The sequence below is a fragment of the Callithrix jacchus genome, chromosome 19 (assembly GCF_049354715.1).
Source record: "Callithrix jacchus isolate 240 chromosome 19, calJac240_pri, whole genome shotgun sequence".
Taxonomy (NCBI): domain Eukaryota; kingdom Metazoa; phylum Chordata; class Mammalia; order Primates; family Cebidae; genus Callithrix; species Callithrix jacchus.
Window position 1 is genome coordinate 16,289,109 of NC_133520.1, and position 14,211 is coordinate 16,303,319.

General features: G+C 42.5%; 1 protein-coding gene across 9 annotated transcripts in view; it reads right to left on the reverse strand.

The window, feature by feature from the left end:
* Nucleotides 1-1,986: 1,986 nt before the first annotated feature.
* TATDN3 (TatD DNase domain containing 3) overlaps nucleotides 1,987-14,211 on the reverse strand; it is a 30,208-nt gene continuing 17,983 nt past the window's right edge. For 7 of the 9 annotated variants that reach the window (XM_078356607.1, XM_078356604.1, XM_054248225.2 and 4 more), the window contains 2 exons: nucleotides 11,878-11,958; nucleotides 1,987-5,955 (listed from right to left, as the gene is read on the reverse strand). In XM_078356607.1, the coding sequence (XP_078212733.1) occupies nucleotides 5,812-5,955; nucleotides 11,878-11,958 (225 nt within the window). In that variant the 3' untranslated portion in view covers nucleotides 1,987-5,811. The remainder of the gene's footprint in view (nucleotides 5,956-11,877; nucleotides 11,959-14,211) is intronic. The other 2 variants (XM_078356608.1, XM_008985243.5) reach the window with 1 other exon arrangement.

A 14,211-nucleotide genomic window follows, 5' to 3' on the forward strand; every position in this document is an offset into this window, starting at 1 on the left:
GGCTGATCTTTTTTTTTTTTGAGACAGAGTTTTACTCTTGTTGCCCAGGCTGGTGTGCAATGGCACGATCTTGGCTCACTGCAACCTCTGCCTCCTGGTCTCAGACTCTTGACCTCAGGTGATCCGCCCACCTCGGCCTCCCTAAGTGCTGGGATTACAGGTGTGAGCCACCATGCCTGGCCCTGATCTTCTCTTTACTAATCTAAAATGTTTAAATAATAGTTTATATTCATTTCTATAATTCAGTGGAATATATTGACCAGGTTGAAGGCTAAAAAGTTAACACTTGCTTCTAAATGATAAATTAACTTCCTCTGTTAAGGTTACAGTTTTGATGATCTGAATAAGGAGATATTTAAGAGGGTAAGGTGCCTATAGACAGGGTTTTCTGTTATATTACCTTGTCCATTCCTAAAGTGGTCATGGTTAGAATAATCTCATGGCCAAATCCTGTTTGGCTACTATCACCTCTGTCTCATTTCTTCTTGGATCACAATGTCTTCAAGTCTTTTTTTTTTTTTTTTTTAGATGGAGTCTCACTCTGTTGTCCAGGCTGGGGTACAGTGGCATGATCTCAGCAAACTGCAACCTCTGCCTCCCAAGTTCAAGCGATTCTCATGCCTCAGCCTCCCGAGTAGCTGGGACTACAGGCATGTACCATCATGCCAGACTAATTTTTTGTATTTTTAGTAGAGATGGGATTTCACCGTGTTGCCCAGGCTAGGCTTGAACTCCTGACCTCAGGCGATCTCCCTGCCTTAGCCTCCCAAAGTGCTGGGATTACAGGCATGAGCCTCCTCAAATCTTAACTTGGTTTATGTTCCTTTGCATAGTTAAGAACCTACTCTATATGGCAAGCAGAGCACTGCCTGGCCTGGAACCCAGAGCTTTTTGGCATTTGTATTTCAATAAGATATTCACCTTTTATATGAATGCCCTCTACTTCCACAGGAAGCTCAGATTCATAAAAAGCCAAAGTGTTCTGATATTTGAAGGGATATGGATAAGTCAGCTGGCGTAAAGCCAGGACTATATAGTAGGGCACCATGTGGATAAGACTCATCAACCATGAGAATATGTTAAAAATCATAATAATAAACAACACAGAACTACAGCTAATTTTTCACTTCCCAAAAGGCAAATACCTAGCCAGGCAGCGGTGGCAGATGCCTAGGGTCTTACGTACTCAGGAAGCTGGAGTGGGAGGATCACTTGAGATCAGGAGTTCAAGGCTGTAGTGTGTGATCATCATGCCTGTGAATAGCCACTGCCCTCCAGCTTGGGCAACATGGCGAAAGTCTGCTTTTTCTCTTTTGGAGACAGGGTCTCATTCTGTCACCCAGGCTTGAGTGCAGTGGCATGATCATGGTTCACTGCAGCTGGACTTCCTGGGCTCAGATGATTCTCCTACCTCAGCCTCCTAAGTAGCCGGTACTACAGGTGTACGCCTGGCTAATTTTTGTATTTTTAGTAGAGACACGGTTTCGCCATGTTGCTGGTCTTGAACTCCTGGCCTCAAGCAATCTGCCCTCCTCAGACTGCAAAGTGCTGGGATTCTGTAATCCTGTTTTTGTTTGTTTGTTTGTTTGTTTGTTTTTGAGACGGAGTTTCGCTCTTGTTACCCAGGCTAGAGTGCAATGGCATGATCTTGGCTCACCGCAACCTCTGCCTCCTGGGTTCAGGCAATTCTCCTGCCTCAGCCTCCTGAGTAGCTGGGATTACAGGCACGCGCCCCCCCGCCATGCCCAGCTAATTTTTTGTATTTTTAGTAGAGACGGGGTTTCACCATGTTGACCAGGATGGTCTCGATCTGTTGACCTCGTGATCCACCCGCCTCGGCCTCCCAAAGTGCTGGGATTACAGGCTTGAGCCACTGCGCCCGGCCCTGGTTTGTTTGTTTTTAAACAAATACCTAGTGTCAAGAACTGGAAAGGATTATTGTGCCACAGTTGTCATGGGCCCCTACAGAAGACATGAGGCTCCTGGTTCAGAGGCAAAGGATTTTACTACTTAGAGCACAAGGAACACAAGCCTCATGTTTGGGTCGGTTCCCCTTGCCAACACCCTGAAGATCCATGGGGCAATGTGAAGATGTCCAGGTAGATGCCACACACACAGAGGTTTTGCCTCACAGCTGAGGCAAACTGAGCTTAAAGAAACCCAACCTTTGCCCGAAAGGAGACATTATCTTCATTACAGTGGATGGTAAACAGACCTGCCCTCTGCTCCAAAGGGAGTCGCGATCTTCCAAAGAGATAATCTGGAACAAAGGTTGTCAGTGCCTCTGCTCCCTAGATGTGCAGAAGCCTGCAAGTCCTGTAGAGAATTATCTCCCCACACTCAGGAGCTCAAATAAAGACTATCGAATACAGTATTATCTCTTTGGCACAAGCTAGGATGAATAATAGGAAATAAACACATAGGTGGTAAAGGAGTGTCAGGGTATGAACAGTACATTCGTTTTTCTTCTTTTTGAGACAGGGTCTCACTCTGTTGCCCAGGCTGGAGTGCCATGGAGTGACTGCAGCCAAGTACAGCCTCATCCTCCCCGGCTCAAGCAGTTGTCCCACCTCAGCCTCCAGGTTAGCTGGGACTGCCGTGTGTACCATGCCCAGATAATTTTGTTACTTTGGCTATGTTGACCAGGCTGGTTTCAAACTCCTGGCTTCAAGCAATCCTCCCACTTCAGCTTCCCAAAATGCTGGGATTACAGAGATGAGTCACCACACCCAGTTGGACAGTATGATCAACACATTCCCTAACCTCAGTTCTCACTAACCCTATCCATCCTCCTCACCTATGTGCCTCTGGTTTTATAACACCACTTGTGACTCTGAACTTGCCTTATTCCACTACTTCCTCTTTACCTAACTTCAGTTTGTGTAGGATTTAATTTCGATACCACCTCCTTCTGGAAATCCCTTACCCTGATTCCACCTTAGACATTTTCTACTTTATCCTCCTCTATACACCCTACAGCGGTTTCAGGCTAAAACCAGAACCTCAAAAGTCACAAGACAATGTATCTATTTGGACTCTGACCCTACCTGAAATGGCAGAAAGTCCACGTGCTCTCCACCCCCTCCCAGGAGTGTTTCATATCTGTCAGTGCATGGGTTTCCTCAGTAACACTAAATCACAGTTTCCTCCTTTTCTGCCTGGCTTCCTGCAAAGCCCAAATGTAGTCTACTGGCGGAATTGTTTCTTGCTTGGGAAGGTCAGTCTTTTTCTATTTCTAAGGCCTTCAACTGATTGGATGAGGCCAACTCACTTTACAGAGGGTAATCTGCTTCACTCATAGCCCACTGATTTAAATGTTAATCTCATTGACAATATACCTTCACAGAAACATCTAGAATAATGTTTAACCAATTATCTGGGTAATGTAGCCTCACCAAATTGACATACCAAATTAACCATCACAGCAGCTGTCCCCTCAAATAACCCTTTACCTTATTCTGGAGGATTCTCTGGCATCTGAAAGCTCCAGGCCAATGCTCATGATTCCCAATTCCCCACTCTCTGAATTCCTCTGGGGTGAATCTGGTGGACTCTGGCCTTTCCTATGCCCTTGAGAACTAGAGAGGAGTAGAGGGGCCCCCACATAAAACCCATTATCCTCGGCTCTAGCAGGTAGCTCAGGAAATCCACAGGGCAGCCTTGGTAGGCTTCTGGAAAATTTAGTAAAGATTAACGCTAAGTGGCATTTTGGAGGAATTATAAGAAATTTGCTATTTGGGGCCAGGTGTGGTGGCTCATGCCTATAAACCCAGCACTTTAGGAGGCCAAGGCAGGAGGATTGCTTGAGGCCAGGAGTTCAAAACAAGCTTGGGCAACACAATGAGACCCTGCCCCTAAAAATAAATTAACAATATTTAAATAAAAACAATTTTGCCTCTGGGTACAATGGCTCATGCCTCTAATGCCAGCACTTTGGGAGGCTGAGGTGGGATGATCACTTGAGCTCAGGGGTTCAAGACCAGCCTGGGTAAGATGGCAAAACCCTGTATCTACCAAAAATACAAAAAATGAGCCAGGCATGGTGGCTTGCACCTGTGGTCCCAGCTACTTGGGAGGCTGAGGTAAGTCTGACACAGGGTATGTGTACAGGAGGTAGGAAATAGGGAAAGGAAATACAGAGTTGAAAGAGAGTTTAAAAGTCTGGTTTTGGCTGGGTGCAGTGGCTCCCGCTTGTAATCCCAGCACTTTGGGAGGCTGAGGCGGGCGGATCAAAAGGTCAAGAGATGAGACCATCCTGGCCAACATGGTGAAACCCCATTTCTATTACAAATACAAAAAATTAGCAGGGTGTGGTGGCATGTGCCTGTAGTCCCAGCTGCTCGGGAGTCTGAGGCAGGAGAATCACTTGAACCTGGAAGGCAGAGGTTGCAGTGAGTCGAGATCATGCCACTGCACTCCAACCTGGCGACAGAGCAAGGTTTTTCTGTCTTAAAAAAAAAAAAAAAAAAAAAGAAAAGGTCTGGTTTTAATATAACCTCCTGTTAAATGTAGGAATTTCATTTATAATCGTGCTGATGGGAAAACACCCTATTCTGTTTCTTAGTCTAGTTTGGACAATCTGCCCTACTTTTGATTCTTCTGTAAATGAATTCATTTCAAAATATTTATTGAATCATTTCGAAGTGATTACATAAAATCACTTGGCTTTGGGAAGTTTATTTTACCTATGACAGGTACTTTTTCCAGCATTTGCTGCTTATATAACAAGATTAAATACCTAAGTTTTGCCATGGACCACACCTGTTAAACTACATATAAGATTAAAAAAAAATTATAGTAAAATACACATAACATAAAATGTATTATCTTCATTCTTTATGAGTATACAGTTCAGTGGCATTAAACACCTTCACATTGATGTGCTACCATCACTACCATCTATCTACAGAACTGTTTATACACCTGAGATTTTTATTTATTTACCTTTTTAGAGACAGGTTCTCACATCTCACTAGGTTGCCCAGGCCGGACTAAAACTTGGGCTTAAGGGGTCCTCCCATCTCAGCCTCCTGAGTAACTGGCACTACAGGTGCATACCACTGTGCTTGGCTTATACTAACATTTTAAACTTAAAAATACAAAATATTACTGTTCACAAGGAAATCAGATACATTTTTAACAATGCCATTTACATTCTAAATATGTTGACAAAATTCATACTAGAACTTAAAATTGGTATGTTAACTAAACTTTTGAGCTTTGCATTTAATAATGATTGTTCATTCAAACCACTGGCCTCATAAGTCAAAAATCTAAGATCAGTGTAAAATCCTTACACATTTTTATCTTAAAGAGAAATAACTCAAAGTATTAAAAGTTTAATTTTACAAACCTAGAAAAGAGATTTCTGATAGCATAGGACACCAGACACTCTCCCTTCACTGGCTAAATCCTATGGGAAGAAAAACAGGTGGTAAGACCACACTTTAGCTAACTCCATCCTCATCACAGCAGTGCTTATGCTCTTCCTGTGGGAGCCCCCCTTCCAGAAGCAGTGGTTTCAGTTCAGATGGTGGTTCTATGTAATAGGGCAATGTAAGAAGTAACAGTATTTTCCCAATATCCCGCCAGAACTCGGCTAACTGAAAAGGAGCACAAGGCTAGAATCAGAACCCAGGGTTTTAGGATCCAAGCCCAGTTTTCTTTCTAAGAGAAATATTTCTCTACAATTAAAATCTTCTAAAACCCTATAAAACAGCTTCTTGAGTTCAAATTCTTCATCAGAACATTTTTATTTTTCAAATGCTGCCCCCTGTAGTTGATTCCATTTTGCAATGTATGGTTTTGAAGCTATTTCTGGAGCAAGTGTCGGAGCTTAGGAAACAGTTTTAATGCATTCTGTGTCGTCACTTCTATAACTTCTTCCACTGAGATCCCTTTCACCTGGGCAATATATTCTGCTGAAATAGAAATGTTCCAGGGCTCATTCCGTACCTGAAATTACACAGCAGACACCATGTCAAACATGACAGTCAAGGGAAGCAGATCCTTGGAGACTATAGATAAAACAGAAGATGCCGGGCGCGGTGGCTCATGCCTGTAATTCCAGCACTTTGGGAGGCCGAGGCAGGTGGATCATGAGGTCAAGAAATCGAGACCATCCTGGTCAACATGGTGAAACCCTGTCTTTACTAAAAATACAAAAAATTAGCTGGGCATGGTGGCGCGTGCCTGTAATCCCAGCTACTCAGGAGGCTGAGGCAGGAGAATTGCCTGAACCCAGGAGGCAGAGGTTGCGGTGAGCCGAGATCACACCATTGCACTCCAGCCTGGGTAACAAGAGCGAAACTCCGTCTCAAAAAAAAAAAAAAAAAGAAAAGCAGAAGAAAATGAGTTGGTAAAAGCAACTGATGGGCTCCTTTTTTCTTTTTAGGTGGGGATGAGGGCTGGGAGGGAGGCATGGCTGCAATATTGATTAGAAATTTATGCTGGTCCTGAAAAGAAACCTGGGGTATTAATTGAAGTCCCTAGCTCCTGGCACAAGAAGCAGTCTGCAAAGAGTCAACACTTAGTGACCCGCCTGACCAATGGATTAACTGTCCTTTGGTTTGTTGCTTACGTGAGCACTTGTAAAGGTCACTGCTCTGCTGCTTGGCTGCCTACCTCACAGGCTACATGACAGTATGATTCAAGAAATGCCATCATGTATTGGAAAGACGGAACAGATTATGTACTGGAATTTCACTGATTCTAAGATGCATTTCCTCCCCTATGTTAACATCTCTGAAATTGATACAGTATATTTCACTTAGATTCAGTGGTATATCATAGTGTAACTGGCAGTGTTTTTTCTTTCTTAATGGTTATAAAACAATGGTAAACAATGGTGCCTCTACAATCAGTAGCATTTATATTTGATGAAATAAAGTATTATTGTTACTATCAATAAGTATCTACTCAGGATGATAATGTTCAGCAGAATAACATTATTGTTAAAGTTTAAAAAACACCTAAAAAAATAAAAATGTGCACAAAGATTTATGTTCAAGATGTTTATCATGTTGTTTGTAATACAATCTAGATGACCAATGTTAAGTTAAATATATTATGGTAAACTCACATACTGGAATATTATGCATTTATTAAACATGATGAAAAGTGTATTTATTAATATATACAGAGGTGCAGTGGCTTACATCTATAATCCTAGCACTTAGGAAGGCAGAGGCAGAGGATCACTTGAGTTCAGCCTGGGAAACATAGTGAGACCTTGTCTCTATAAAAAAAAAAAATTAACAAAAAAAATATATATACAGAAGTTTACCACATAAAGGTCAGTTATAAAATAATATGTCCAGGTTAATTCTGTTTTTACAAAATATATGTACATACATAAATGAACATTAAAATGTCTGAAAGAACATACAGACTTTAGTGTGTTCTATAGATGAGGCATTGTTCTAAGCTTTTTATAAAATTTCTCATTTAATCCTCAAAATAACTCTGTGGGATAGGTATACTATTATTAGTAGTATCCCTTTTTTTTTTCAGAGATGGGGTCTCACTGTGTTGCCCAGGCTGGAGTGCAGTAAATATTCATAGGTGTGATCCCACTACTGATCAGCACAGGAATTTTGATCAGCTCCGCTTCCGACCTGGGCCAGTTCACCCCTCCTTAGGCAACCTGGTGATCCCCATCCTGGGAGGTCACCATATTGATGCCGAACTTAGTGCAGACACTTGATTGGCATGGCGCACTACAGCCCAGAACTCCTGGGCTCAAGCAATCCTCCCACTTGAGCCTCCCAAGTAGCTGGAACTATAGGCATGCACCACTGCACCCGACCATATCCCTATTTATACAGATAAGAAGGAATCTCAAATAGTAGTAAGTAGCCTGGCTGGGCTTTAAACCCAAGCAATCTGACTTCAGAGTTTATGGACTTAGCTACTATATTATAGTGGTAACCTTTGTGTGGTAGATGATTTATTTTCTTGGTCATGATTGTGTTTTCTAACTTTCTAAAACAGACATATATATTTTTTTGATATGTAGTTTTGCTCTTGTTGCCTAGGCTGGAGTGCAATGGCATGATCTCAGCTCACTGCAACCTCTGCCTGCTGGGTACCAGTGATTCTCCTACCTCAACCTCCTGAGTAGCTGGGATTACAGGTACGTGCTACCATGCCCGGCTAATTTTTGTATTTTTTTAGTACAGACAGGGTTTCACCATGTTGGCCAGGCTGGCCTAGAACTCCTGACCTCATGATCTGTCTGCCTTGGCCTCCCAAAGTGCTGGAATTACAAACATGAGCCACTGAGCCTGGTGAACAGATACATTTTACTTAACAAAAATCACATGCGGTTAAAAAATTCATTTATCCAAAAATATTTGTTGAGCACAGGTTGAGCATCTCTTGCCCAAAATGCTTGGAACCAAAAATGTTCCAAATTTTGTATTTTAAAAAAATATATATATACATAATAAGATATCTTGGGGATGTGGACCAAGTCTAAACACAGATTCTTTCTTTGTTGCTTCCTTCTTGATTTCTTTCTCTCTCTTTCTCTTTCTTTCTGTGGGTGGGAGACCCCGCAAGTGCCGAGGCAAGGGTCTGAAGCCTCGGCCTGTTCCCATATAAATGATGAAATTAGAAATATAATCACATAAGTAATCATAGATATAGATACTTAAATATCCATATACTCATCATAATCTTTTAATGTTGCTAATACTTCTCGGGTTGCAAAGTGTGAACCTAACGTGACACTGTGAAAGAAGTGACCCTAAGGCAAGATGCTCTAAGCCCTCTGTCACTCCCGCATAAGGGCTACTGGAGGGCGACTTGGCTGTGCAGCAGTGCCAGCGCTGGGAAAGTACCAGGGCTGGGAAAGTGCCCACTGTTTAGCCAGCTGTGGAAGGAGACATCCAAGATGTCTCCTTCCCCAGAGGAGTTAGGAGAAAACTCCGCTCCCCCAAGCTCTTGTGGTAGGCCTGATGGCTGTCAGGGAAGCCCACAGACATCCAGGGGCTTAAGTGTCTCTATGGGGGCTATGCTTCAGAGGTCAGAAGCATCTTTTGCTTCTGCACCTGGTTCCTCTTTTTCTTAGAGGATATCAGTAACAGTAACATAAATCTCAAGATCTTCTCTCTTTTTGACAAGTATGAAAAAAGTGCTGATGCAGTATGCTCCTTCCCTCGCCTGGGTTACCTGAAAGTCATGGGACCCTGTCTCCAAGACACGTGATTTACCTGACCCTATCACCGACCAAAAATGACCTGCCCAGTCTACCCTGCCCCCTGCTTTGTATGCAATAAAAGCCAGAGTGACCAGACACTCAGGGCCACTGCTGGACTCCACGCTTTGGTGAGCAGTGGACCCTTGGGCCCAAACTTTTTCTCTTGATCTCTGTGTCTTGTCTTTTTTTCTACAATTTCTCGTCTCTGCACCAGTGGAGAGGGGCTCATAGGACCCTGTAGGGCTGAACCCTACATTTTTTTTTTCTCTGTTGCCCAGGCTGTAGTGCTGTGGCATAATCTCAGCTCACTGCAACTCTGCCTCCTGGGTTCAAGTGATTCTCCTGCCTCAGCCTCCTGAGTAGCTGAGACTACAGGTATGTATCACCACTCCCGGCTAATTTTTGTATTTTTGGTAGAAACAGGGTTTCACTGTGTTGTCCAGGATGGTCTCAAACTACTGACCTCAAGGGATCTGTCAGCCTCGGCCTCCCGATGTGCCAGGATTACAGGTGTGAGTCACTGTGCCCAGCCCCATTTATGTTTCATATACACTTTATACACATAGCTTGAAAGTAACTTTATGCAATATTTTAAATTATTTTGTGCAAGAAATAAAGTTTTTGTTAAGTACTCATTTATGGAATTTTCCTTTTGTAGTGTCACATCCATGATCAAAAAGTTTTAGATTTTGGAGCTTTAGATTTAGGATTTTCAGATTAGGGATGCTCTCAACTGGTGCCTACTTTGAACAAGGCACTATGCCAGAAACTCACAATTTTTGTCAAATCAACTAAATGTAAATATAAAAGCGACTTCCAACAGGCATCAAAATTCATTCCTGTTTAGGGAGAATAATGCTAGGTCTTTCCTTCCATTTTACACTAATCAAAACAGCAATTTTGTACCATTCTGTCCTACACCAAAAGAGAAAAAACTAGTTGTGTGATCCTCTACTTTCCCATTCCTCTATATTACATTCTTATAATAGCTGGTTCATAAAAATATGCAATTAACCAGCCTGGACAGCTACTGGAGGTGGGGGCTGAGGTGGGAGGATCACTTGAGCCCATGAGGTGGGGGCTGCAGTGAGCTATGACTGTGCCACTGTACTCCAACCTAGGCCATAGAGCGAGATCCTGTTAAAAAGAAAATAAAAATAAAAGCCGGCACAGTGGCTCATGCCTGTAATCCTAGCACTTTGGGAGGCCAAGACAGGAAGCTAGGATTCTTTGAGGCCAGGAGTTTCAAGACCAGCCTGAGGAACATGGTAATACCACATATCTACAAAAAATATAAAAATGGCCAGGTGCAGTGGCTCACGCCTGTCATCCCAGCACTTTGGGAGTCCAAGGTGGGCAGATCACTTGAGGTCACGAGTTTGAGACCAGCGTGGCCAACATGGTGAAACCCTGTCTGCACTAATAATACAAAAATTAGCCAGAAGTGGTGGCACAAGCCTGTAATCCCAGTTACTTGGGAAGCTGAGGCAGGAGAATTGCTTGAACCTGGGAGGCAGAGGTTGCAGTGAGCCGAGAGCATGCCACTGCACTCCAGACTGGGCGACAGAGTGAGACTATGTCTCAAAAAAAAAAAAAAAAAAAAGCCAACTAGCCAGGCATGGTCACACACACTAGCACATGCATGAAGGAGAATCATCTGAACCCAGGAAGTTGAGGTTTCTGTAATCATCCCACTGCATTACCACCTGGGTGACAGTAAGACCCTGTCTCAAAATAAATAAATAAATAAATAAAATTAATTGAACTTTAATTGGTAAAATTCACATTGCAATCATATATAATCATAGTTTCTGAATAAACACATAGTAATTGCTACTGTTCCCAAACCTCTAAATTTTGAGTGCTAATTCTCTGAATTTGGCAGGCACAGACACACAGATCTGGTGGGGCAGAGGCACTTATTAATTGCACATTGGGAGGTCATTGTAACAGGTAATGTCTAAAGCAAATAAAGCACAGACTGTGGCTTACTTTCAGAAAATTATAAATTAAAATAGTAGCAATATGAAAAAGTGAAATTTAAAATATGATTCCTTGTGGCTTACAATAACAAAAAGAGACTACAGCAAAGATCATATAAGTAAACCCATGACTATATTAATACTTGTATTGAAAGAAACAGATCTTCATTATAACATGCTAATTAAAAGAAGAAAATGAACATTCATTGAGCGTCTACTGTATACCAGACATTGCTAGGTACTTTCACATACATTCCTTCACATAATACTCACCATAATCTTTTAAATTATTTATTATTTTACCCATATTTTATAAATGAAAAAGCAGTTTCAGAGAGATTAAGCAGTTTACCCAAAGTCAGCTACTAGGTAGACAACAGGATTAGAATCTGACTGCAGACACTGTGCTTTTTACTACACTGGTCTGACTGTTATTATTACATACATTAGGACATGCTCCATTATCAAATAATATTCTCTGGTGCATGACAGCTATATTTAGAAAGACCTGAAATGAAGTTAATACAACCCCTCAATCTAGCACTATATGAGGATTTCACCGTATTTATACTAGAAATGTGTAAATACGGTGGAATCCTCATATAGTGCTAGATTGAGAAACACAGCTAAATAAGAAAAGAGCTCAAATGAAAGATACAATCTAAATAATATAGACATTAGAAAACAATTTACCTGTTTTTCTGGTCCTAGTGCAGGTGAATCTGTTTCTAAGCATATAGAAGTTAAAGGCAACTGTTTCACAAGTTTCTGCTTCTTAGACAAAAGAGAAAGCAGGTAAGTTTAAAACATGAGAAATAAGGAGTATTAAATTGACATGCTAATAATACATCTGATTCTGCAAGAACTTAAAATTTATGCTTTAATCTGGGCGAGGTGGCTCACACCTGTAATCCCAGCACTTTGGGAGGCTGAGGCAGGCAGATCACAAGGTCAGGAGTTCGAGACCAGCTTGACCAACATGGTGAAACCCCGTCTCTACTAAAAATACAAATATCAGCCAGGTGTGGTAGTGTGCGCCCGTAATCCCAGCTACTCAGGAGGCTGAGGCAGAAGAATTGCTTGAACCAGGGAGGCAGAGGTTGCAGTGAGCTGAGATTGGGCTACTACACTCCAGCCTGGGCAACAAAGTGAGGATCTATCTAAAAAAAAAAAAAAGAAGTGATTGCTATGCCGGGTGTGGTAGCTTACACCTGTAATCCCAGTACTTTGGGAGGCTGAAGTGGGCAGATCACTTGAGGCCAGGAGTTTGAGATCAGCCTGACCAACATGATAAAACCCATCTCTATTGAGAACACAAAAATTAACCCAGGTATGGTGGCTCATACCTGTAATCCTAGCACTTTGGGAGGCTGAGGCAGGCAGATCACCTGAGGTTGGGAGTTCAAGACCAGCCTGGCCAACATGGTGAAACCCTGTCTCTACTAAAAATACAAAAAATAGCTGGGCATGGTGGTGCATACCTGTAGTCTGAGCTACTCAGGAGGCTGAGGCATGAGAATCACTTGAACCTGGGAGACAGAGTTTGTAGTGAGCCGAGATCATGCCACTGCACTCCAGCCTGGCCACAGAGTGAAAATAATAATAATAATAATTAGCCAGGCGTTGTGGTGCACACCTATAATCCCAGCTACTTCGAAGGCTGAGGCAGGAGAATTGCTTGGACCTGGGAGGCAGATGTTGCAGTGAGCCAAGATCACATCACTGCACCCCAGCCTGGGCGACAGAGTGAGACTCTGCTTCAAAAAAACAATTCAATTGATAAATGCTAACTGGATGCCTATTATGTTCTCCTAATTCCACTACTAAATATTATGTTAAAGTATAAACACGAATTCCTAAAATTATCCAAATTATCTTCTAGGAAAACCAAAGAATAGTAAACATAGCAAAAATGAGGTATATCCAGCAGGCAGAAATCTAAACATCTGATACCACGTGCCAATAGAAACAAGGAAGTGATTTCTGTTGTTTCTCCATCATCATCACACTCTGTTTCTTTCTAACATCCACTTTAAGGCACTCAGCTTTATGTTGATAAATCTAAGGGTTCTGTTTGTTTGTTTTTGAGACAAAGTATGGCTCTGTCATTCATGTTGGAGTGGAGTGGCACCTTCTTGGCTCACTGGGACCTCCACCTCTGGGACTCAAGCCATCCTCCCACCTCAGCCTCCCAAGTATTTGGGACTATAGAGATAGCATTTCACTATGTTGCCTGGGCTGTTCTTGAATTCTTGAGCTCAAGTGATCCGCAGGCCTTGGCCTCCCAAAGTGCTGAAGTTACAGGCATGAGCCACTGTGCCTGGCCCAAATCTAAGGTTCTTATGCCATTTAAATTTTATTTTATCTTATTTATTTATTTATTTATATGGAGGCTCTGTTGCCCAGGGTGGAGTAAAGTGGTGCAATCTCAGTTCACTGCAATATCTGCCTCCTGGATTAAAGTGCTTCTCCTGCCTCAGCCTCTCAAGTGGCTGGGATTACAGGTGTGTGCCACCAAAGCCAGCTAATTTTTGTATTTTTAGTAGAGACGGGGGTCTCACCATGTTGGCCAGGCTGGTCTTGAACTCCTAACCTCAGATGATCTGCCCACTTCAGCCTCCAAAAATGCTGGGATTACAGTGAGCCACAGTGCCTGGCCCAATTTAAATTTTAGATTGGGTTGTGGATGGTTTTCTTTTCTTTGTCTTCAGGCTGGAGTGCAATGGTGTGATCTTGGCTCACTGCAACCTCTCCTTCCAGGGCTCCAGTGATCCTCTCACCTCAGCCTCCTCAGTATCTGGGACCACAGCCACATATCACCACACCCAGCTAATTTTAGTAATTTTTGTAGAGAGGGGGTCTCACTATGTCACTCAGGCTGGTCTCGAACTCAGGGCTCACGGGATCCTCCTACCTTGGCCTCCCAGAGTGCTGGGATTACAGGTATGAGCCACCATGCCTGGCTGTTTTATTTTCTTATTTATAATTTTCTGTGTGTAGATTGTAAGAATTGCAATTAACTCAATA